Genomic DNA, 26,946 nt, shown 5'->3' with positions numbered 1-26,946 from the left:
CTCACAACTAACTAATCCAACTTGAATGAAGAATATGGCTTTCTAGTCTGAAAGCAGGATCCCACAGAGACTATAGTACCTGTCATTTTACAAATCACTGGCCACAATTATTAAGCTTTAAACAAGCAAGACGGCTGTCAAATAAGCTCATGGAACATGTGAGAATAAACATTTGGAAAACTCACCATGTTCCTCGAGATGAAAAAAAAAGTTTTTTCACCACACACTATGCAAGATTAATCCTACGTTTCCTTCTATAACTAGAACTGCATATCCCCAGCGTACAGTAACTGAAAAAAATACTTACTAGAGACAAGAGAACAAGTATTCAAGGAAAACAGGTGGGAAGACAAGAAAGTAACGTCAATTACAGCACGTTAGTGCTGACAAAACATCACAATGAAACACTGTAAGCTCTGGCAGTTAAGAATCAGTTTCAGACACTCACCATCAGTTTCTGTGGCAAATGGAAATGTCTATGCATTTCACTGTTTGTATGCTTCGTATTGTTGTGCCACCCCAATCTCCAAGCGGTGAGATTTCCAGGGGTCCCTACACTTGCCCTGGGTTTGGTTTCCTTGGGAAGAAGTCAGCGGAGACTGTGGTGTCTTTATGAAATATGGTTTGTTTATTTACACACATTCCAACCTGAGCTTAGGATGGAGGGGTTCAAGGCATCAGCAGTCCAATATCCAGCTTTTCCATCAGGGTTACAGGAGGCATCCTAAAGCTATGGTGCAGAGAGCCAGTCTCTCTGCCTGCCTCCAGTTCCCAGCCTTTCCCAGACACACACAAAACACAAGCCTCTCCTCAGCCCCAGGAGGAGGGGGGGAGGCTCTCCCGAAGAGTTTCAATGACAAAAGGATCTTCCTGGCCCATTCACCAGTTGCTGGGCACCTGATAGACCCATTAACGAACCTGGCCACTTTAACAAAAGAAACTCATCTGACCAGCAGAGCAAGTTTCTCACCCCAAGGCACAGGATTCCACATCAGAGGCTGGAAGGGGACTCATATCATACCAGAAAGTAAGTGGTCCCCATAGAGCACCAATGGAATTGTTTTCCTCCGCCAACCATTTTTCTGGCAGAATTCCTATGTGGATTGGAACCCGGGGGAGTGCTCTGAGGGGGACTTGGATGCCATGTAACTCCCCCCCCGCAGCTCCTCTCCCCCATGCCCTCAGAATGCCCCATTTTCAGGGCTACTACCGGCTTCCACCAGCTCGCCATCTGCCAGTCCCTGGCTGAGTTGGCAGGGTCCCGGGGGTGCCACAGCTCAGCCGGGATGAGGGGCTTCAGACACTGGAGGTGCTGGGAGCCTGTCAGTTCAGCCAGGGGTCTTCCACATCCAATTCCCCCCAGCCTGGCATAAACTCAAGTTGGATTGCTCCCCTAGTCTAGGTCTGGCTGGATGCTTATTTTGCTGTAATGAGAAATTCTTCAGACTATTACTGAAATTCTAAAGTTTAAGCAAACCTGTAGAAAACCTGTTTATTTGTTATCCTATAAAAACCTCATGTAAAAACTGAATTTGTTTAGGTTTAAACATGATGCCTTTTTATTCACCTTAATTGCCTTCTCACTCTATCCAGTACAGAAAGTTGGTTTGGCCAGTTTTTTAAAAAAAACATTCCAAAGGTTAAAGGGATGTTTAGTGGAGGCAGCCACAGGAAAAAAGTTATCTACTTGGTGGCAGAGGCAAATTTAGAAAAGGGAGGAACTGGGTTAACTGACTAACCTGTCTTCCTTAACTTTCAAGGTGCAGGCTATACCCCATTCTGCCACACATTCCCATTTTAAATATTTGACTAATGTACATACTATATAAGAGGGCAAAATCAGACAGGTTGTTCTCAAGTGTATGTTAAAAAAACTCATCTGTCTTTTTCATATCTCTGCTTGAATCAGCTGTTTACCCTTAAGGTGTGCAACTTTCAGAATGTTATTTTTCCTTTTTCTTTTTTCAATACCAAAATTTGACTAATTTCTTCCCAAAATGAAGCAGCTCTGAACAAGTTCCTGTCACTACACATACATCAGCAACATATCGTATGATGATAGTATTATAATCTTACTCAACTGCATAGCTGACTCAAAAGCACACACACACACACCCAGTAATTCAGTCACTTCATTCTTAGGCACAACACATTTGCCTTCACAAAGCAATGGTTCTGCCGTCAAGAGTCTACCACGCTGCTATTGCAACATACAAAGGCCTGGATAGAAGACACGTCCCTCTGACTTGGTTTCCAGAACAGTAAGTTTGGATAATATCAGACCAGCTCAGCAAATGCAGGTAGGGCTGCACTAAGATGGCAAATGCATCAGCAGAATCCTCAGATCTGCTCCAGACTTCCAACATTCAGAACACATTCCATGTTCACTTAACTTCTATTTTATTGGATAGTTTCTGCAAACTATACTCTCTGTTCTGAGTTGCTAGTATCTGCCAAGATACTCAGCTGCCAATATCTAGGTTCAGAGTACCCAGCTGGAACCATCTGAGCAAGCAATGGCTAAATCCTCTCCCTAATCGAGCTCCACAGCTTCCAGGTGGTTCTGCAAGAGTTCAAGATAGCCACCTGCCATGATTGAAGCCTGGCTCCTCCATCTTATCCTATCCCAAATGTGATGATGTAGTAGTACTACGATGTAGTAGTACTACTAGTAGTAACAACAACAGCATTGCTCAAAGGTAAGTTATAAATTATGTGTAGGGCAGTTCTGCATTAACAATGATGATGAGGGACAATATTGAATTGATGTGGCACTAGTTTGCATCCAGCACTCTTTTCACATCCACACAGATTACTTAATTGATTGATCAGTTGTACTGAAAGACAGCAGCAACAGGAAGCAGATGCAATGCCAGTGTTTCCAGAGCTCTATTTTAAGACGTTCTTTCTTGGGCTTTTGACACTTCACCAGTCTTTAAAAGAAATATGTAGTTTTGATATGCAAGTTAAATCACCTGATGTTCAAATGAGGCAATGTAGTAAATAGTCTCTCTTTTCTCAATGAATATTTTATTGCAATTTTTCTTCTTTTCAAAGGAAATGATAACTATCAGAAAATAGACTACAAATTGGCTTGTGACTCAATGTCAGGATGTATCTTTCACTATAGTAAAACAGGAAAGTCTGCTTCTAGCTGAATCAGCATTATCAGGTCATAAATCTTTCTCTTATTTGTTCTCTGATAGTTAAAGAAGTAAGATAGCTTACTGGTGATAAAAATTAGCATGCAGCAGATTTTGCAGCATTTCCTCTACATACACTTGCTACCTCCTGGTGTAATACACATAGGAATGATTACAAGTTATATATCATTGTCTTGGAGAACTCAGTTTGTGTGCCAGCATGCAAAAACAGGAGACCAGTTCTCATTACAGCTAAAGAGACAGAGAAGGTATGAACATAAAAAGAGCCCTGCTAGATCAAACTAAAGGCCTATCTAGTCCTGCATCCCATTCCCACAGTGGCCATAGATGCCTATGGGAAGCCCGCAGCAGGACATGAATGCAACAGGACTCTTCCCACTTGAGCTCCCAAGTAACTGGCGTTCAGAGACATATTGCCTCCAATTTTGGAGGTTGCACACAGCCATCATGGCTAAGACAGATTAATGTGTCTAACCCCCTTTTAAAGCCATCCAACTTGATGGCCATTACTACATGTTGTGGTGGTGTACTCCATAGTTTAACTATGTGCTGTTTGAAGATGTCCTTTTGTTTGAATATTTCAATGCTCAGCTTCATTAGGTGACCCCAAGTTCTAGTATTATGAGAAACAAGAGAAAAACTTCTCTCTATCCACTTTCTCCATGCATAATTTTATTCACCTTTATTATTACCCTTTACTTGCCTTTTTTTTACACTAAAACGCCCCAAATGTTATAACCTTCCCTCATAGGGGAGTTGCTGCAGCCCCACAGTCATTTTGGTTGACCTTTTCTGAACACTGCTAATATGCTTTTAGGCTCAATTAAAAGTGTCGGGGCTTATCTTTAAAGCCTGGGCAATGCATACCCCCGAGACCACCTCTCCTTATATATACACTGGCCCCCACAACAGCTTTAGTAGTCTGATTATGCTCTGCTTTGTATGCCAACTCCACAGGAAGTGAAAAATGTCACAGGTAGAAGCAGGGCCTTTACATAAACTGCTTCAAGGGTGAGGAATGACCTTCCCGCAGAGGTGTGCAGCTGTCCCTCATTATGAGCTTTTCATCTAGCCTTTTGTTTGGCTGGTTAATCTGGATTCTTGGGCATTGTTATCTGCCTTTTTGTATTGATTTTTAATTTAACGGTGCTAAGCCACCACAAGCCTTGGAAAAGCAGCTAATGAATGCTTTTAAACAATAAGAATGTTTCCCCAGAACATTGACAGTATCTTTTTTTGATAAGATGTAATATTGCGATACATGTATAAACGCATGTTTCTGGAAAGTTAGCCAATCGTAGCGTCCACATAAGTGATTCTTGCAGGGTTTATTGATTAAACTCCGTTTCCAATTTTATAATTCATGTATTTGCTGTATAAGCATGCATATCAAATTCATTACTGTAACAATTAAAACAAACCAGTTTGTTCAACAAAACAGAGTCTTAATACTACTTAGGATCATAATCCAAAACCTCTCATGCAGTCTATATTTTTTTGTATTACAGATGTTATATTTGCTTGGAGAGAGGAATACAGTTGTGAAATTAAGGATGCAGGGATATTAAGCAAGAGCATTTGCTTGAAAAGTAAGTGCCTAGAACTTTCCTGAAGTTAGGGCTGATTATTAGGAGCTATAACAGTGTTTCTCTAGGTGACAGAAAGTAAATACCCATACCCTTTGATGTTTGCTCAGTTTGCACAAAAATACATGACTTATTTTGTCATATTTATGCTCTGACCTCAAAAGTGATATATTTTTGCTCTTATTAAGTTCTTTTGCATAAAAAATAGACTTTAACTGAAGGTATAAACTGAAGGACTCTTTGATAGAGGGTCACAGATTCAGTTGTAAGATATTATTTGGATTCAAACCTGCTCTTGCAGAAGTGGATAGATACTTGGGCTTATTTAAGGTTCCCTCCAAGTTTCTGCCAATTCTCCCCACTGACTGCAGTGTCCCATTCCCTACCCCATGTTGGGCCATAAGGCCCCCTAATTCTCAAAGCTGCTTCTCAGGGGGTGCAGGGTACTTCACTGGGGAAGGGTTGGTAAAACCCCACTGAAGATTGGAGTTCTGCTCAAGATTCCACCCAAGGGACTGAAGCCTGTATGTGTTTATATAATTTAACATGATTTTATTATAGTTAGATTTCATTTTAAAACAGGTAATTTTTAGGGAAACTTCTTGGGGGTTTGAATTAAACAAAATAGGTTGAACAAAAATATATACTTTAACATTCTTCAGAATCATCCATCTTTATCCTCCTGTGTATTTGAATTCATGCATCTTCCCTTCCAACATTAAAAATGTAGTTACACTATGAAGATAAGCCATCATTAACCTGAGTTAAAGAGCACAGACTTTTAAAGACCTGTTTAGTACCAACTCCAGATTCTGGGGGACTCTCAGACAAGATGCCCTTTGGGGGCCCTGTCCCTGAGTGGGCCTTCACTGCTGTTGGACTCAATCACTCGGCCACCCATGGGTAGGATATGAGCAACAACAGCTGCTGCTCCATCTTCTCATTTTTGCATACCTGACAAGGGCACATGAACAGGCAGTAACAGTAAGCAGAAGTAGGAGGCAGGAGGCTCCAGGTACTGGCAGCTGGCCGACTCCCTGCAATAGAGTGAGCCTCAGTAGATTCTTGTGTCACCAACCTCCCCGGCCTAATTATATAACACCTATCAAGTAAACTGTTTTTTTACTTTCTGCATTGGCTCACATGTATTTGCCTGCATTGTTAGGACAAACAGTGATATCCATGACAGAAGTCGTAATTGATTCAATCTTTTTATATGCATAGATTATTTACCACATACCATGCCTACTGTGTGTCAGTGAGGACGGTGAAGAAGGCTCACTTCTCTGCCACCATCGCATCCTCAAGTAGCCATCCAGTGGAGCTTTTCCGTATTGTCAGGGGTCTGTTGACATCAACTCCAGGAAACAGAGTTTTAGACCCTTTGGAGGCCCACTGTGAATTGTTTGCAAGGCACTTTGAGGGTAAAGTTGCTCACCTCCATAGCAATCTTGATGCCCTATCCACATCTACTGTAGGCCCCAGTGAGGTGTCCAGTGCAACATCTGCTGCAACTTCTTGGGAACGGTTTCAGCTGATGAGGACAAGGTGCTTTTGACGATGCAGCCAACTACATGTCCTCTTGACCCTTGCCCTTCTTGGCTTATTAAAGCTTGCAGAGGGAGTTTGGCCGAGTGGATCCAGGGTGTGGTCAATGCACTGATGTGGGAGGGAGTGGTTCCAGTCCCCCTGAAAGAGACAGTGATACAACCACTCCTGTGAAAGCCCACCCTGGACCCATTGGATTGCGACAAATACCAACCGGTCCCCTTCTTAGGGAAATGATTGAGAGGGTTGTGGTGCAGCAATTGCAAGTACTCTTGGATGAAACATTATCTGGACCCATTCTAGTCTGGTTTCAGTTCTGGTTATGGGACTGAATCAGCCTTGCTCGCCCTCATGGATGGCCTTTATTGGGAGAAGGACAGGGGGAGTACAACCCTGTTACTCTTACTTGATCTCTCAGTGGCTTTTGATACCACTGACCATGGTATCCTTCTGGGTTGACTTGGTGAGCTGGGTATTGGAGGCACTGTTTTAAGTGATTCCAATCCTATCTCCAAGGTTGTGTTCAGAGAATAGCATTGGATGTCTTTGGCCCCCTGGCATTTGTGCTGTGGGGTGCCGCAGGGTACCATCTTGTCTCCCATGCTGTTTAACATCTATATGAAGCCCTTGGGAGCAGTCATCAGGAGATTTGGGGTGAAGTTTCACAGTATGCTGACGATACCCAGCTCTATTTCTCTGTAACATCTGAATCAGGAGAGGCACTGCAAGCTCTGGACTTGGTAGTGGGCTGGATGAGGGCCAATAAACTGACTCTGAATCCTAGCAAGACAGAGATGCTGTGGGTTGGTGGTTCCTGAATTCAGATAATTGGTAAGTTGCCTGCTTTGGATGGGGTCGTACTCCCTCTGAAAGAGCAGGTCCATAGTCTGGGGATGCTCCTGGATCCCTCTTTGTTGCTAGAGGCCCAGGTGATCTCAGTGGGTAGGAATGCCTTTTACCAGCTTCGGCTGGTAAGACAGCTATGGCTGTTTCTGGACTGGGACAGCCTGACCACTGTTGTCCATGCTAGATTACTGTAATGTGTTCTATGTGGGACTGCCCTTGAGGTTGGTGCGGACACTGCAGCTGGTGCAAAATGCGGCTATGAGACTGCTCATTAGGGATGGGTATCGCCAACATGTCACCCCGCTGATGAAGGAGTTGCACTGGCTACCTATTAGCTACCAGGCTAAGTTCAAGGTTCTAGTTTTGGTGTACAAAGCCCTATACAGCTTGGGATCAGGATACCTGAAAAGACCATCTTATCCCATATATACCAGTCGATCACTGCATTCTGCAGGTGAGGGCCTCCTGCAGATGCCATCTTATCAGAAGGTCCGTTCTGCACAACATAGGAAACAGACTTTTAGTGTAGTAGCACCTACCCTTTGGAACTCCCTCCCCTTAAATGTCAGACAGGCACCATCTTTTTGGCACCTACTGAAGACCTTCCTCTTTCAACAAGTCTTTTAAGTAGAGACCTTATTCAAGTCTGCGTCTGTGCTGGAATTGCTTTTTAATATGGTTTTAAACCTTCTTGTGTAAAAAATGCTTTTAAACTTTTTTTAAAAGATGTTCTTAAAGCTTTTAAAAAAAATGTTTTTAATTATGATGTTTTAAAGTGTTCTTAGTGCTTTTGTTTGCTGGGAGGAAGGGCGGGATATAAACCAAATCAAATCAAATAAATAAATTTCTATTCCAGTCCATTGGTATATGATCCATTCCATTCCAGCCCTTGTTACATATGGGGATGAGACAATATTAGCTGTTTACTCCCAGCAGGCATCATTATACTTACACTATAGTAAATATGAGCACAGACGTGACACCATTAGATATACAGGCTGATTCATACAACCAAATTTGTCAGCTCATAAAGCATCTTTTAAAGCAATCAACATGAGATGCAAGATCCCCATAGAACTCTGCTTTGTGAGGGAGTCCATCATGGGTTTATCTCGAAGACCCACACAACCACCATCCAAATCCAGGTTGCTAAGGAAGCTGTACACAGAATGACTTCACACAAAAGTCATGTTTCCTTGCAGTCTGGAAGGAGGGAAAAGCAGATTCTAGTAAAGAAACAACTGTGATAAAGAAATGTTAAGATGTCTTAGGCAACTGTTTTTTCTTTATATAATGAAGTTCCAACTGTGTGGTATTTTCACATTTGTTATTTCAAAGGCACTTTGAAGAGTGACAGCTGCTTTTGAGTCTCACCCACTTAGAAGCATGTAAGACATTTCCTCATTTTGATTCTACTCATGCAGATTTCTGACCAGGCCATCATAAGAGAAAGCTAGCAAATCTTTCAACAACATATAACGCCTGTTTACACATTGACTATGTGGACTATTCACCCAAGTCTAATAAAGTTAATGAACTTTAACTTTTTTTTTTGCAGTGCTATAAGAGAGTAAAACATGGATCTTAACTTGTGGTCTCTGTCACTGTTGCTTTTCAATGGATGTTAATGTTGTATATTTTATTTGTTGTGTATTTTATGTATTTTTTATTGTTAGATTATTTTTATTTCCATTTATTTTTTATTGTATTGTGATTTTAAATCATTGAAAGCTGCCTTGAGTAGTACATGGGGACTAGAAATGTGGGATAGATTAATTAATAAATTAATAAATAAAACAAAACAGGAATAAAGCCTATTATTAGAAAGCTCCAACAATAACTTAAATTTCAGATTTTTTATTCTTAGCAGACATTTCCTCCATATATCAATAATTTGCATGACAACATTCTATGATACTAATTTTCAGCCCAAAGCTGTATTTTGAAATTAGCAAAGCTTTCAGAGGGAAAAAATAACCACAGATATGTTGTTTATCAACTTAATTTTCTGATATTAGACAAACAGTCTTTGATTGTTTTTCCAGGGGAGCATTCTGCTTTAATGAATTAGAGGGGGTTTCCTGGCACCAATTTATCCTAATACCCATATCTAATATGAATAAATCCTGCAAATATTTAGGGTGGATTCCAACACTGCATGAACAGATTTCCATCTCAAATAACAGGACTTCACCTTTCTCTCCCACCCCCTGCAGTATCCCAGCATACCTTCAGAATCTGTGCAGGAGGGTCCCTCAATTCTCTGTAGCAGATTTTAAGGGTATAGTGTAGGGCTGAAGGGGGAAGGAAAGGAAGGTGAAGTTCTGTTGCATGAGCAGACATTTGTTTTGCTCAGGCAAGGACAGTGTTACATACAACCCATATTCCACAACTTTCCTGTTTTCTGCAATCCTAGGACGTCAGCAAAAACAGGTGGTTTATCAAGTTCCTGATAGGTTACCACAAATGTTAGTGAGCAACATTTTTGGCTTGATCCACCAAGTTGGACAAGCCCTGTTTATTCCCAAAGAACACAGGTTTTCCAATCCAAAACATATCCTAACATATGAGGCCATATTATAGAGCCTATGTGTGATCTTGCCATAAAAAAGATAGCAGAAAGTATGCCATGCTTTGACAATTTCTGCAGGACAAACAGCACATTTAAGAAGACACTTTGAGATCTTATAAGCATGAAAGACATTCTTCAAATAACAAAGAAACACTTTTCCTGAATTGTTTGAATAATAAGAACACAGGATCCCTTCTGGATCAGGCCAAAGGCCAATCTAGTCCAGCATCCTGTTTTAACAATGGCCAACCAGATGCCTGTAGGGAGCTTCACAAGCAAGAGCTGGCTACAGCAGTACTCTTCTACATTTTGATTCCCAGTAACTGGTATTCAGAGGTATACTGCCTCCAATAGTGGAAACAGAACACAGCCATCATGGCTATGCTCATAATAACTAATATTAATTTATAGCCATAATAACTGGCAGATAGTACTGATTAAAACTATAGATTGACGGCCTAAGACTAGGAAATTTGGTGGTATCATACACAGTTAATCATTCATATCACTGGAAGAATGGAAGCCTTTGAATGTGATAGTGTTCCTCCCATACACAAAGCATTCCAAACTCCGCCCCCCCCAAGAAAGAAATAGAATTCCTAAGGAGGAATATATATCCTATTGTATTTTTACTACTATTTTAAAATGACCAATTATCATGTCTCAGATACTTGTCCTGATTTCAGAATTAAAGTCTGTATCAAACCCAAACTTTAGTTGTTATGCGTGATTATATGTATCTAGACTCCAAATAGCAGCATGAATCAACGAGGAAGAAACCAACAATCTCCTCTATATAATTCATAGTAGTTAGCAATTCCTTTTGTATTAGGAGACAAACCTGCACACTTTGAAATCATCAGACAAGTCATCATAAAACACAGGAGGTTTCTGAATGGCAGCAGTCACAGCAGGCCCTGTCCCAGCAGATGCTCCATTTTCTGGAACTGACAAAGTATCACTGCCTGAGCCTCTCTCTGAATCACTTTCCTCCTTGCATGCTTTGACTCGTCTACTGTAAGCTGAAGGCTCTGGATCCTCATGGCTGCACTTGACCTGGTGTTTTCCACATGATCTCAATGAGCTTCTTGCCTCCACATAGAACATGGAAGATAGTGAGTGGCAGGTTTCTTTACACCTTGAAATCTTTCTCCTGCAGTGATATAGAGTGTGGCCTTCAGTTTCAATCTTCTCTTGCTTCTTTTCCCCATTTGTCCCCAAAGTGATAAGTTCAGTGCTGTTCTTCCTGGAAGACCCATCTGTCTGAGTGTCTGAAATACTTCGTCTTTGCTTTCTTCTGGGCTTTTTGGCTCCCTCTCTCTTTCTAACCAGGGCTCACTGATTCTCATCTGAATTGGATGATTGTTTGCCCAAGGCATTCCATCTAGAATTTGTAATATTGGGGTGCAACTTGCCATCCATCTCTTTCCTTTGCTTTTCTGAATGCTCATGATTTTCCTGAGCCTCTTTCCTCCATCTAACCCTTTGCTTCACTTGTTTCTTACTAGCAGGATTCAGCACTGTGACAGGGGTTGATTTTTCAAACTTATCTTCTGATATGCCATGTAAGATGGGAGATCTAAACAAAGCAGCAAGCGAGGAGAAGGATGGGAAATGATAAAACAAAAAGAGAGAGAAAGTAATAAAACAAATAAGGGATTTTGAAATGAAAACAAAATTAGTTGCGATTTAAATAGGAAAAAATGGAAAAGACATACAACACTGAAAACGACAAATAAAAACTAGATCTGAATGTAAATCCATGAAAGGGGTTAGGGAAAAGCAAGAGCTACAGACAATTAGATAAAAAATACTATGCATCAGTCAGATTAGGAACACTTACATACCTACAGATGTCCTGAGTAGAAGGGCAGACAGATAACCGTGACTGGCTTCTGGGAGCTGTCCCTGTAGTAGGACTGCTTGCCTGTTGAAAGAAGTTAGATAATCTGGAATCTTTATCGATGAAATAAAGAGTAGATATTTTACTGCTTTTCCACATGATTAAAACAAAAGTTAACTTGCACAGCTATTTATGATGTTTTCGCATACTTCTAAAATACAGGAAGCCTCTGCAAAAACAAAACCCTTTTGAGGAACTAAGTATGTTCGTAGGGCTACAGTTGCAGATCACATACATATTTTATTTTGTTTGAGGAACAAACTTTCAGAGGCTAAGCTAGGGTTTCACTTTGCAGCTGGGTCTACTTCTGAGAGCATAGACCATGAAGGAAACTACAGCTGCTAAATTTCAACAATACGAAGCTCCTTATAGGTACAAAGTGAACTGCACTGATATTGTGCTGAGTAAGATCTAATGCAGAGTTGCCAGGCCTTTACAGTATAGGAAAGAAGAAGCAATGTAACAATTAAAGCCTATTTTTAAAATGTATAATCAAGACAAATTGAAATTGAATGTGAAATTGGTAAGTCTACGAAGGTCCAAAGTTCACACTGAAATTCTACAACACAGTATGTGCTCAAACACCTGAATAAAAACATGTCCACGGTATGAATGAGTCCCACCATAAGGCGGTCACAGCAATTTGCAGACAAAACTTGTTGACTGTGAAGATGTTTGACTGGAAAACAAGAAGATTGTTCCACTGTAGCTAGAAGTTTACTGACAATACAATTTTGCATAAATGCAAACTGTAATTATCTGGACTGTTAATAATCTGGATGCTTATTTTACACATCAATTATATCACTCTCAGAACTCTGAAATTAACTTTAATCCTTCTTGGTACAGACCTTGTGACTTGATCAGTATGCTGATTTGAGGTATAGCACTGAAGACTGCTTAGCACACACTACTCCATGGGACAATATGAATTTTAGCATTATGATCAGCTTCTAAAGTTTGTGTCTTTATTACATATAGGAAACCCGGACCATTTAAATATAACAAAATTATTTCATTGAAAGCACTTCCACACAGGAAATAGTGTGTAACAAGTGATGATTGCACATACAAATGACAGGACAAGCTTCATGGTAACAAACAGCTCTATCCTCTAATGGGGAAAAGCCAATGGGGCTCAGGAGACCTAAACTTAGAATTTTTCTCATTATTTATTTATTTATTAAATTTATATCCTGCACTTCCTCCCAGAAGGAGCCCAGGGAGCCAAACAAAAACACTAACAGCACTTCAAAACATCTTAAAAGCAAAAGACTTTAAAACAAATTAAAACAAAACATCTTTAAAAAACACATTAAAAGAAAACATCTTTTAAAAAAACCCTTTAAAAACATCATAAAAAGCAATTCCAGCACAGACACAGACTGGGATAAGGTCTTTACTTAAAAGGTTTGTTGTAAGAGGAATGTCTTCAGTAGGCACCAAAAAGATAACAGAGATGGTGCCTATCTAATATTCAAGGGGAAGGAATTCCAAAGGGTAGGTAGGAGCCACAACACTAAAGGTCTGCTTTCTATGTTGTGCGGAACGGACCTCCTGATAAGATGGTATCTGCAGGAGGCCCTCACCTGTACAGCGCAGTGATCGACTGGATATGTAAGGAACAAGATGATCTTTCAGATATCCTGATCCCAAGCCATATAGGGTTTTGAATGCCAAAACCAGAACCTTGAACTTCGCTCGGTAACTAATGGGAAGCCAGTGCAATTCTTTCAGCAATGGGGTGACATGCTGGTGATACCTTGCCCCAGTGAGCAATCGCACTGCCACATTTTGCGCCAGCTGATATAAATGTAGATGCAGATCTCTCTCCTTATGCATTCTCATTTACATCATAATGCTCACCTGAACACCACTAAAGCAGCCGGAGGCATCTTTTTATGTGAATGGAGATGTGTATCTATATTCACAGTCAGTGTGACTACTGTAGGCTAGAAGCTTTAGAAATCCTATATATACTTACCTTGGAGTAGGGATGGATAAATATGTTAATTTTGGTTTCTCTCAGTTTCTTATTTTGACAATTTTAAATTCAGTTCTCCACATTTTTATATCAGTTTGCAATTTTTTAAAGTTCTCATGAAAATTTATCAGCATTTTAGTGCAAATTTCTCCCAATATGCACATTTCTGCAAAATAATTTTGTTAATATAATATATTTCAGCAAGTTATTTCACCAATATATACATTTATATTCACACTTTAGTATGTGCATTTTTGTACTTATTACTTGACTGGAGAACTGCATTGCAAAATTCAGAGAAGTGTAAATTTCAAAGGATAGCTGTATTTTGGTTTCTGTATTGTCTTGGAAAGTGTGAATTTAATAAGTTCACCTTTAAATGAGAACTGAATCATATTTCTCCTCATCCCTACCTGGGAGCAAATCCCAGTGGAATTTACTTCCATGCATAGGATTGCACTGTTGGTTTTCTAGATCCACCAATGCTATGTAAGTTTGGTTTCACCTGAGCAAAAAGAACAATAGAGCTCAATAATAAATTTAACCAGACAAAAGATTTGGGACCCAAAATTGCTTTTTAGAAGCGCAGGATTTACAGCATATGAGTATGCTTAATTGCTACTTTTTATTGCATAATGTTACTTTGCTGTGGTGATTCTACAAACACACAAACCACAGCCATTGTCAGCCGGATTTGTCACATTAGAGTGTGTGCAACAGAATGTAGAAATGAGACCTACGGGGGGGGATAATTTCATTTTTTTCCAATATCCAAACATTTCAATTAACATTTCTATAAGAAAGACAAGAGAATCAGAACATTAGGGGGAAAATGCATGCTGCCGATACTGGGCACAGCTGGTGAGTATATGACACAAATTGCATTCCTTCTTTTCTCAACATCTGTGATCAGTTGTGCTAACTCATGTGGGAGTTAGACATGTGCATCCAGAGACAAACACGGCCTTTCTGTGCATATTCATTTCTTATGCTCCTGCAGTTTGTTACTTGTTTTCACCCTAGAAACAAGGCTAGATAAAGTAACTTGGGACACTCACTTTGCCTCCAGCGGCTTTTTGGGGGGAAGGAATAATTTACTTCCTATCCTAAATAACAACAGCCAAAATTGGGCATATGCTTAGGGTTGTGGGGTGGGAAGCCATAAAACTGTCAGATAAAAATCATTCCACCTTTATAGAAACCTGCAGTCCTTGGCATGCTGTCACTGCTTCTCTACCAGGAGGTAGAAATGCTTTATAAATTCAGTAACTGAAATTGGGTGAAAATGAACCAATCTATACAGTCTATCACTATCTATTTGCAATTGGAATTTTGTGATCCACAGGTTTTTGCAGTTATCCCAATGCAGTAATACAGTTCTTGGTTCTTTACACCTTTCAAATACATGAGGTCCAAGGACAAGAGAAGTTACCAAGTCTTCTGGTTACAGTATTACATCTTTGTATTACATTGCCTCTCCATAAAATTGCAAGATACATGTTTCACCACGGTAATAAGGGTTACTCTCAAATGTGAAAACATTGCAAATAAGTCTGATGGGGGGGTAGCTTACACCCAGATAAATATGTACAGGATTGCAGCCTAAGACATACTATTTCCTTATCCTAAAAATGTGGAATTCAGCATGAAAATGCACTAAGTTGAAATGTTACATTTTTCTGTGGATCTCAGCAAAAAAACAAAAACACAAGTTGTCTAGGTGTATATGTATTTATCTTCAACTTTTATAGGCCACCCTGCAACTTCACTGTTTGCAGCAGACATCTATCCAGTGATATTTCCTGAGGGTTACACTGTGGAAATATCATCCCAGGGTTAGCAAGGGAGAAAAATATGCTAAATGTTGATCTAGCTTTAGCACCACTGAAATCAATCAGTGCATATGAGCACACTAAGTTAGGCCCAACTAAACTTTAACATGTAGAGATGCCTGCTGAGGTCTAGTGGGGGTAAGCAATTAATATTCTCCTACAGCAGGTAAATCAGTGTGATACAGAGGAAGCAAGGAAGTAACCTGGAACAAAAACTGAGGGTTTTATATTCTCTCCCCTCCTGGACAATGCTAAACAGTTGTAGAAACAAAGTTCAATTCATTCTAACAGCTATATGAGCCACTGAGTAAATGATATCAAACTGCATGATTTTGTTTTTATATTCTAATGTAACTGTCACATCAAGAAAAAAATATGTGCAGCATATATAGTACTAATATGCAAGGTTAGCATGTAAAGCTATTGTTACAACTCATTTATTATAAGCTCTCATTTATTGTAAGCTATGTCATGATTGTAAGCTGTTACTTTTGATTGCCTATACAAAAGGGTTCTATTTCATTTGTTGGCAGCATAATTAACTTTAATTGGCAAGTTACTTCAACAGAAGCTTACTAAAAATACTTTATTTTAAAGTACAATTCAAAAGTTACACCAGAGGATAGCTGTAGAAAATTCATCAACACAGATTCTATCAGTAGCATAATTGAAAGCAGTAAGAGAAAATTATGTTTTATGGCAACATATTTATAAACAAGGCAGCTTATTTCTTTATGGGAACAGAGCTAGGCCTCTGAGACAGCATTAATTCTACTAGATTAGTTCTGGAATTTTAAAATTATATAGTGCTTTAGTTCACTCATATTCAAGAGATGGGTCAGGAACCATAGCTGCAATGCTGCTGCTCCCACTGAAAACAAAACAAAAAACCAAAAGCCTGGCTTATTGTTCTTTCTAGGCAGGAGAGGGAGAAAGAATAGAGACTGGCTGGCCACGAGTGAAACTCATCAAATCTGCCTGCCCACTCTTTAACTGCTTATCCTGCAATGGACAGGTTGTCTCCTAATCCACACAGGCATCCTTTTGGCCCTGATGGTACCTTTCTTGATCTGCAGTACACATTCTACCATCTGAAGTCCTGCTGCTAGACCAGGCCAGTGGAGACAGAGAGCCTAGAGAGAGAGAGCACGTGCATGGGGGAAGTATTCTCTCTCTAGCTGCTGGAATAGCTTAGAATCTAACAGATCCTTGGCTGGCCCAGGTCTGCCCCCACCATTCTTCATGGTCTTACACCAGCTACCACTGGCAAGAACGCTGCTGGTGGCAGCCTGTGAATAGCCCATTATATTGGTGGGTGCAGTAGGGCCCTCTGCCTTGATGGCAGAACCCCACCCCACCCCAACACTGGCAGAACTAACAGCACCTTAACAAATGAAGATCTATGCTGCATCTTAACCCCCATCCCTTCTACAGCAGTATGAATCAGGTGTTAGGATTGCTCTGCCCATGTAACTCTTCAATTTGGCTACCTCACTGCTCACCCTGAACTAGATAATTAACAAACAAGTTGAAAAGCACAGGTCCCAATACCAATCCATGGGTGTACTTTACTTTCTACATCCCTCCATTGGGAGAATTGTTCATTTATTCCTACTCTCTGCTTTCTGTTTCTTAACCAGTTACCAGTTCATAAGAGGACCTCTCCATTTATTTGATGACTGCTAAACTTACTCAGGAATCTTTGGTGAAAGACTTTATTGAAAGCTTTTGGAAAGTCTAAGTACACAATATGTATCCGAAGGCTTATTACCACTCTCAAAGAACTCAAAAAGACAGGACTTATCTTTGTTGAAGCCATATTTGTTGTTCTTTAGTAAGACATGTTTTTCTATGTTTGGCAATCCTATCTTTAATAACGCTTTCTAACAGTTTACCAGAACTGACATCAAGATAACCAGCCTGTAATTTCCTAGATCACTCCTGAATTCCCTTTTAGAAATTGGTGCTATAAATTGGTGCCATTTTCCTCAGGTACAGAATCTGCTCTTAGGGACTAATTTGTTGGGAATTAAGCAATGTCACATATCAGTTCTTTAAGAACTCTTGGCTGAATGCCATCTGGACCTGGTCATTTGTTCATTTTTAATTTGTCAGTAAGGTTTAAAACAGGAATGACAAACCTGGGGTCCTCCAGAGGTTGTTAGGCCTCAGTTCCCATCAGACCCAGCCAACATGGCTAATAGTCAGGCATGACTGGAGTTTCCTCTTTTGATTCAGTTCAACAACATTTACATCTTGCACCAGGTCCTGGGCACCACTTAACATTATGTCCAGGGTTGCCTCCTTTCTGGATGGATTAATAACAAACTGTTCTAAGAGCACTGTCATTTTGAGAATTTAGACATTTTACCTCTTCATCATGCAACACATATTTACCCAGTTTATTTGAGGTTAACAGATGTTACACATTTCTATATTTCCTCTTTTGGAGGCCTCCCTGATCTCATTCTCCATTTCAAGATCAGCCTGGGAATTTTGATAATGGAGTGATAGTATGTTCTTAGTACTAAATTATTCATGGAGACGGGTATTGCCAGTCACAGTGATTCTGTTGTACCCCAGGCACACCAGGAGTTAGCTCAGGGAGAAGAGTCAGATGAGGACAAGGTCCCTGGGAGCGTTGAAGGAAGGGAGAGCGCAGTCAGCCCGCAGACTCCATTGGCCAGCCCCCCCATTGAGGCAGTTCCTGCTCCGCCTGCGAGCCCCCTGCCTGTGCCGTTGGGAAGCAGTCCCTCGCATGCGCCAACCACAACCCCACAGGAATCCCCACCTGGCACTTCAAATGCTTCCCAGTCAACCAGCTTCCCGCTTCCTGAGGTCAAGCCATCACCTATCGAAGCCCCGCTGTCAGATGGGCCAGCGGAGGCTTGCCCCCCTCACCCCGTGCAAGACGGCGTGAGAAAAGGGTCCTTGAGAGGGTGGAACTTCGGAGAAGCCGCCGGTTACAGGTGAAGACCTTCCCTACTTAAGCAGGTGCCTGCCCAGGCTCCAGCGCTGATTCAACTCTCCCTACAGACTGCAGAGACTATCCAGGTAGCTTAGCTAGGGAAAGTAGTGAGTTAGAGTAGACAGGTTTATGAAGTGCACTGCTTTGGACATAAGCATCACTCTAATAAAACGAGAATTAAATCAAGCCTTGTCTCCATCTCGTGTCTCGGGCTCTGGGCAGGACAGATTCTGTGCAACCATTTGCCATTTTGGGGGATTGCTAGCTTGTTGGACTCGACATCCTCTTTGAGGTACATATTTATTTATTTATATCCTTGCCCTTCCTCCCAACAAATGATAAACAACAAAAATATCTTAATATCATAGTGATACTGCCTGAAGTAAGCTCTTCCCTGTTTTTCCAATAGAGTGGGGTGGGACCCTCCAGACCTCTCTATCTGACATTCGGAACTCTCCCCCAGGCCACACTCTCACTGGCCTTGCTTTGCACCACAAATGTTTTTGCCTGGCTGGAATGTGCTGTTGAACTCTAATAATGCCTCTTGCTTGTCTATATGGAGAATAGAGAGGGGTAGGCAAGTGTGTGCAGAAACTAGCTAATTGCAAAAACATAAAATTTACATTTGTTGCTCTACCCACTTTTGCCTCTGGCCTCATACTGTCCAGAAAGGAACATGGGAAAAAGGTTTCCCATCTCTACTACTGAATTTGTATTCAGAGAAAATTATCTCACCAGGTTTCTGTCATGCCCACTATATACTCTTTTAAAAAAACAAAAAAACACCAAGCACTCCAGCTCACCCATCTTTGCTTAGATGTTTCTAGCATTAGCATATAAACACCTATATATAGTGTCTCTCTCCAAATGTCCCCTGCATGTTTGTTTTACCCTATGGTGGTTTGGCTTCTCTAAATTGCTAGCATGTTCCACTGCACATTTCCCTTAGGGTTATTTATTTGGAAACAGATGCTCATCAGTTCCTATCTGTTAGAAGTGTGACAAGAGCAACTCCCATTTTTGGTCCTCTTTGCATGGGGAGAGAGATAGCTCTCATAGTTGGCTAGGCTGCCACTGACCTCTGCTCGTCTTTTCTGCCTATCTTTCTTCCGTGTAAACTGATATGTCTTAGGGAGCTAATTACACCTCTAACTAATCTTCCTGTGCCTCTCTTCTCTGCTGTCCACCAAAGAAGGAGCCATGTTCTCTTTATCTCCTCTCCTCTAGCATGATGGGCAATGTCCAGGTATGGTCATTGCACCCTCCAAATTAGTTAGCTAGATAGAAGTAGCACCTTTCCTATGCAGTATGTATTTCTATTAATAAAGTAAACTTTCCTTATTTTGAAACCAACTCAAAGTCTGAGTGATTTAAAGCAAGGTAAAAGCTTGCTTTCTCTCAGGTTAATTCAAACCCATGCAGCACAGAGTGCTGAGCAAGCTACACTAAGCTAAACTCTGCTAATTTACTAAATTTCTAATTGGTCTACCAGCCATTGGAGAACCCAGCATGTGATGGGCCCAGATCTAGATTCTGAGCTACGAGGACTGAAAACCTGCTGAACAGGTTTTATAGAGAGCTATGTGTGTGATCTTACAACGGAGTCGTAGGAAGGAAAAGTTTAGGTAAGAAACAGTCTTCAAAACTTCCCTTGGGAAACTAGATAGAACTAACTATTCCCTGTAGAGTGTTCGAGTTAAAAGGTACCTGGAAGAAGGTTTATGGAGAATCCTGTCTCAAGAAAAACCTGGAACTGAGGACCAAGAAGCTGCGGTGCAATGGGCATGTGAGAATCCAAAAGTTGTATTTTTATGTTATGTCTTAATGATAAGGATCTGAATGAATGCCTGGAACGTGAGACTGCTAAAGAGATTTGGGAAAATCTTAAGCAAATGCATCAAAAGTCTTCAAAAACGTAAGCTTTTACAATGGGAAAAGCTACCAATCAGTCTCTTGAACAGCATCTAGAAAAAATCACTTCTTCAATCCGAGAGCTGGAAAGATGTGCCCAATTTATAACTGAGGAACAAAAATTAGCAACTTTATTTGCAACTCCTGAATCTGATCAAAATTTTTAAATGACTGTATGCATTCTGGAACAATCAGGAAAATCATTCCAAGAATCTATAGCATCTCTGAAGGAATTTGATTTTAAACGGAGAAATAGTGAACTGAGTAAACCCAGTGAAAATATTAATGAACTGTCTGACAAAGAACAGTGAGTCATAATTCAAAGCCCTTAAGGCAACAGGCCAGTAGTAAAGCAGAGAGACAAGAGAAGAATACACATCTTTTCAAAGACTGCCCTAGGAAACTTAGAGCACCGAAGGGCAATTTTAAAGACAAGAAAACAGATCCAAAACAGAAAGGGCAACAGTCTAGATTTAATATTTCTGATGAAGAAAAGACCAAAACAAGTGGCAGAATTCTTCTCGACTCTGGGGCAAGCTGTCACATTTTTAATAATAAAAATGCATTTAAAAGTTCAAGACTTTTTTGGGGACTTCCCGGAAGGAGTGCTGGCTGGTGGTTGTCTCTGAGGGAGCTCTGCCTCAGAGGAAGCTGTTTTCAGTTAAAAACCAGTCAAGAGGAATCTTTGACTGGCGTAAATGTTCTCTAAGATAAAAGAGAACCGAAGAGATTATCCATGAAACTTCATTGAGCTGTAGATGGCTGGATTTGATCAGGAATCCCCTGAGATAAGAAGGCATATCTAGCAGCTGAAGACGGAGTCCGGATTTCCAACAAGCTGTGCTGAAAATAAGCGAGACGTTTTTTGTTTCTCTTTCAAAAAACGTTTTTAACGAGCGAGCCTCCTTCTGTCTAAATCTTATCATTTGCCTTAAATTACTACCGTAAAAGAGACTTGTTTACGATCCAGCAATTCAGAAATCTGGGTGAGTCACACTTTTTTTCTTTTATATAAAGTTAAGGAAGAAGGGAGCAATTCAAAGAACTTGTTTTATTTTTTTATGACAAAAAGCTGACTTAAATTTGGAATTACAAAGATTATAACGGATAAGAGGCAACTTATTAGATAAGATGATTTGATTATTTGAAGGAAATATATCTGAGACTTTTTTTTTGGATTATTATTTTTTTTTTGAACGAATCTGCTGTTCGTGTATGTTACTAACTGCTGGATGCTGAGAACTGGATTTGTTTTACATTCCTGAACGTGCTGGAGATAAGAACCGTGCTGGTTAGATCATATTAACAGGCCTGGAATATTAACTCTTTTGTTGTTGGGGGAAAAAAAGAAACAGTTTGCCTCTAAGTTTGGGAACATTGACTAATAATAGAAAAGGTTTTTTTTTTTTCAAGAATGACATCCAGGAAAGCAGCCAAAGTTTTAGAGCGAAGAAGTTCAACTGATACACAGGAAGGGATAGACATGTTCCAGAAAATTATGGAGGGGATTAATGATCTTAAACAAGAGATGAAACAAGAGATGAAACAGGACAGACAAGAATTTAAAAATGAATTTCGCAATATGAAAAAGGATTTTAAAGATTTACAAGATCACATCAAAACAGAAGTGGATCAGATTAAAGATACAATTGGGCAACTAACACAGGATGCAAAAAATGCTAAAGACAAGGTGCAAACCTTAGAGAATAGAACAGATATTTTAAGTGTGGAATTGGAAAAAAATTTGGACTACATTGCTGTCATGGAACTTAGAGATAAAGAACATTGCTTGAGATTCCGTGCAATTCCTGAGGAAACAGGTGAAGATATCAGAGAGAAAATTGTTAATGCCTTGGTAAAATCCTTGGACTGGGATGAAGATCGGATGGAACTTGAAATAGATAAAGTTTATAGAATTAATTCCAGATACGCAACAATGAAAAAAATCCCGAGATGTGCTTGTTTACTTTCTAAAAAAGAGGACCAGAGATATGGTTTTGCAACATCATTTTAACAATGTCTTCAAAATTGATGGTAAAGAAATATTGGTGATGAAGGAAATTCCTATTAGACTTCTACGTAAGAGAAAAGAATACGCTTTCTTCACAGAAAAACTCAAACAATGTAAAATTCAATTTAGATGGGATGTTCCAGAGGGAGTGATTTTTACATTTAGACAACAGAAGTATCGATTGAATACTGTTCAAAAAGCAAGGGATTTCTTGAGAAAAGCTTCAAAAGACATGGAAGAAGACAAACTCAAAGACATGGATATAATTCCTGGGAAACAAAGTCAACAGAAACAGGTAGAGGAAGAAAAGGATGATGATGAATTAAAGGGAGCAACAGGTACAGACTTTTCCAAAATACATGCTTAAAAATGGATTACAAACATCTAACTTGGAATATAAATGGAGCTAATACGTCACAAAAGAGAAAGAAAGTATTTCATTATTTGAAAAAACTAAAATTGGATATAATTTGTCTACAAGAAACTCATATTAAGAAGAAAGATTCTAAATATTTGATCTGTAAAAATTTGGGTGAAGAATTTATCTCGGCAGGATCCAAAAAAAAATGGTGTTGTTCTTTATATTAACTCACAATTGTCTCCTAAATTGATATTATTGGATGATAGTGGTAGATTTGTGGGAGTTGAAATCACTATACAGGGTACAAAAATTTTGATAGTGGGCATTTATGCCCCCAATGAAGATAAAACAAGGTTTTATACAGGACTTATGGAAAAATTATCAGAGTTTGCATATGATCATTGGTGTGTCATGGGTGATTGGAATGGGGTAATTTCACCAAAAATGGATAGACTTTCTGAGAAAAATATTAAAGAGACACAGGGCAAATTGCCGAAGATCTGTTTCGAATTGATGGAAAATTTAGAATTGGTGGATGCTTGGAGATATATAAATGACAATGCAAAGGAATTTACTTACTTTTCAGAAAGACATAAAACATTTTCGAGGATTGATATGATTTGGATGTCTAAAAATTTAGTGAAAGACATTTCCAAGATGGATGTATTACCAAAACTTTTTCGGATCATAACCCTGTGATATTGACTTAAAAAAAAAAATCTTGGATTTAGATGGAGACTAAATGAATCTTTATTACAGAATGTGCAAGAATGTAAGAAGAAATTAAAAGAGTTTTTTGAACATAATTTATACAAAGGAACAGATGAAAATATTGTTTGGGATACAAATAAAGCATTTATGAGGGGATATTTTATTAAATGTAATTCTGAATTAAAAAAGAAGAAACAACAGAAAATGCAATTAATTTTGGAAGAAATAAAACAGAAAGAGGAAGAATTGAAAAAGAATCCAACTAAAGTTTTCATTATAAATCAAATTAAAATGTTACAGAAACAAGTGTCAATGTTGACAGTTAGAGAAATTGAAAGGAAATTAAATTTTGCTAAACAAAGGACTTTTGAATTTGCAAATAAACCGGGCAAATGGTTAGCATATAAATTAAGAAAAGAACGACAAAAAAATCTCATTTTAAAGATACAAGAAGGAGACGAGATGTTGACAGACAATGTAAAAATCCAAAAAGCTTTTCATCAATATTATTCAATGTTGTATAAATGTCAGGAAATTCCTTCTGAAAAAATAGAAGAGTATATAGCTAAACAGAATTTGCCTAAAATCACAGATTTGCAGAGACAAGCTATTAATGGTCCTATTACGTTAAGAGAAATATCTGATGCAATAAGTAAAATTAAACTAGGAAAGGCACCAGGACCGGATGGATTATTGGCAGCGTATTACAAATGTTTGGAGGAGGAACTCTTGTTACCTTTACAATGTACAATCAATTTAATTTTGCAAGAGGGGAAGATACCAGATAGTTGGAAAAATGCTAATATAACATTAATACCGAAAGAGGAGCAGGACCTAACTAAAACAAAAAATTATCGGCCAATATCTTTATTGAATAATGACTATAAAATTTTTACAATGATTTTGGCAGAAAGAATGAAAATAATATTGCAACAATTTATTCAGGAAGATCAAGCGGGGTTTCTACCTAAAAGACAACTACGTGATAACGTCAGGAATGTTTTGAATGTGTTGGAATATCTAGAACAACGAAATGATATACAAGCAGCTTTGATTTTCTTGGATGCTGAGAAAGCATTTGATAATTTGAATTGGAAATTTATGTTTAAGGTTCTAGAGCAAATGGATTTTGGAGATAATTTTATAAAATGGATCAGATCGATTTATACATCACAGAAGGCACAGATAATTGTTAATGGGGATTTAACGGACTCATGTGAAATACAAAAGGGTACAAGACAGGGATGTCCACTGTCCCCTCTTTTATTTATTTTGGTTCTAGAAGTGCTGCTTAGAGACATAAGGCAAGACAAAAGGATTTCGGGAATAAAGATAAAAAAAGAGGAATATAAACTGAGAGCATTTGCTGACAACTTGATAATTGTATTAGAAAATCCCTTGGAAGGAATTAAAGTATTGATGGATAAACTAAAAGAATTTGGACCATTAGCAGGATTTAAGATCAATAACCAAAAAACAAAGATGTTGGTGAAAAATTTATCGTTAAGGGATCAAAAAGAGTTAATGGAGAAAACAGATTTTAAAATAGAAGAAAAGGTGAAATATTTAGGTATTATTATGACAAATAAAAATTCAAAGTTGTTTCATAATAATTATGAAAAATTATGGATAGAGATTAAGAAAGATTTGTTAAAATGGGATAAATTACAGTTGTCATTAATGGGTAGAATATCTGTAATAAAAATGAATGTATTGCCGAGAATGATGTTTCTATTTCAAACAATACCTGTCATATCCTCTGATTTACCTTTTAAACAATGGCAAAAAGATATTTCTAAATTTGTTTGGCAGGGGAAAAAACCAAGAGTTAAATTTAAATTATTACAAGATGCCAAAGAAAGAGGAGGACTGGGATTACCAAATTTGAGACTTTATTTTGCTGCTTGTTGCTTAGTCTGGATAAAGGAATGGATTGTATTGAGGAACAAAACATTATTGGATTTGGAGGGTCACAACCTGAAGTGGGGATGGCATGGATATCTATGGTATGATAAAGTAAAAGTTAATGTGGATTTTAATAATCATTTTATAAGACGTCCTTTGTTGAAAATATGGAACAAATACAAAACAAGGTTTTTTTCCGAAAATACCACTATGTGTTTCAAGTCAAGAAGCTTTTTACAGAAGAGAAATGGTTGGAAAAGAGAAATAGTTAACTTACCAAGAACTATTAGAAAATATACATGGAGAATATATAATGAAAGAGAGAGAACAATTAATAAAGGAAGGATATAGTTCTCAATGGTTTGCCTATTTACAATTGTTAGAAAGATACAAAATGGATAAGAAAATGTATGGATTTGAAATAAATAAATCTGATTTTGAAATAGGTTTGTGTACAAATGATGAATGTATAATTGCAAAAATGTATAGATTTTTATTGAAAATGGACATGGAAGAAGAACAAGTAAAAGAGTGTATGGTTAAGTGGGCAAATATTTTTGGTTATAATATACAAATGGATCAATGGGAAAATATGTGGAAAAAAGGTTTGAAATTTACATTATGCTATAATCTTAAAGAAATTTTTTATAAAATGATGTACCGTTGGTATATGACTCCAGAAAAGTTGTCAAAAATGTATAGTAATGTTTCCAAGAAGGATCTTTTTATCATATGTGGTGGTCGTGTAAACAGGCAAAAAAATTTTGGGCACAGATAGGTAGGATGATGCAAAAAATCTTAAAGATAAATATTCAGTCAAAGCCAGACTTTTTTTTTATTGGGTTTTATGGATAAACAAAAGGAAAAGAAATATGGAAGAATAATATTATATATGATTACGGCAGCAAGATTATTATATGCACAAAAGTGGAAAATGGAATCAATACCAACAACGGAAGAATGGCTATTGAAATTAATGGACTTAGCAGAGATGGACAAATTGACATGCCTTCTCAGAAAAAAAACGACAGATACATTTCTTAAGGAATGGAAGCCTCTTTTGGACTTTTTGTTGAAAGAAAAAAATGAAATGATGATCATGGGATTTGACGATTAATTAAGATAGACTATGGAAAAAAGTGTATTTCGTATGTTTTAGGGGACAGATTTGATATATATTATATACTTATAGCTGATCTGTGACAAATCGGAAGTCAAGTTTTTTTTCTTTTTCTTTTTGTTGTATTGTTTTTGTTGTTTGATTTTGTTGTGTTTGTTTTATGAAAATTTGAATAATAAAAAATTATTAAAAAAAAAAGTTCAAGACTTTTTTCAAAAAAAGTTTATTTGCCTTTAGGACAATGCATTGAAGCAGAGGCAGTAGGGACTGTAATGTTGCTATGCAAAACACCAAAAGGCGCTAGAGAGTCACTGTGCATTCCTGAATTTCAGGATAGTTTAGTGTCTCTACCTTCATGAAATTGCAACTGCAACATTACCCGCCTATGCATGCCAACAATGTTAGAGATGGATGTGGTGTAGGCTGTGCTTTTGCCTGTCATAGAAGATTAGCACATGCCAATCTTTCTAGAATGAATGCCCTAGAGAAGGATTGTTTGGCTAGAGGCATAAAAATTGAAAAAT

The 26,946-nt window shown here is 38.6% G+C and overlaps 1 protein-coding gene across 5 annotated transcripts in view; it reads right to left on the bottom strand.

Moving 5' to 3' along the window:
• MARCHF1 (membrane associated ring-CH-type finger 1) overlaps positions 1-26,946 on the bottom strand; it is a 233,946-nt gene that overhangs the window by 56,678 nt on the left and 150,322 nt on the right. For 2 of the 5 annotated variants that reach the window (XM_061584278.1, XM_061584279.1), the window contains one exon: positions 11,560-11,643. The exons of 1 other annotated variant lie outside the window; for it this stretch is intronic. In XM_061584278.1, coding sequence (XP_061440262.1) covers positions 11,560-11,643 — 84 coding nt within the window. The remainder of the gene's footprint in view (positions 1-11,559; positions 11,644-26,946) is intronic. 2 more of the 5 variants (XM_061584277.1, XM_061584275.1) reach the window with 1 other exon arrangement.

The sequence above is a fragment of the Rhineura floridana genome, chromosome 9 (genome assembly GCF_030035675.1).
Source record: "Rhineura floridana isolate rRhiFlo1 chromosome 9, rRhiFlo1.hap2, whole genome shotgun sequence".
Classification (NCBI taxonomy): Eukaryota; Metazoa; Chordata; class Lepidosauria; order Squamata; family Rhineuridae; genus Rhineura; species Rhineura floridana.
This window is presented reverse-complemented; position numbering and strand designations above follow the sequence as displayed.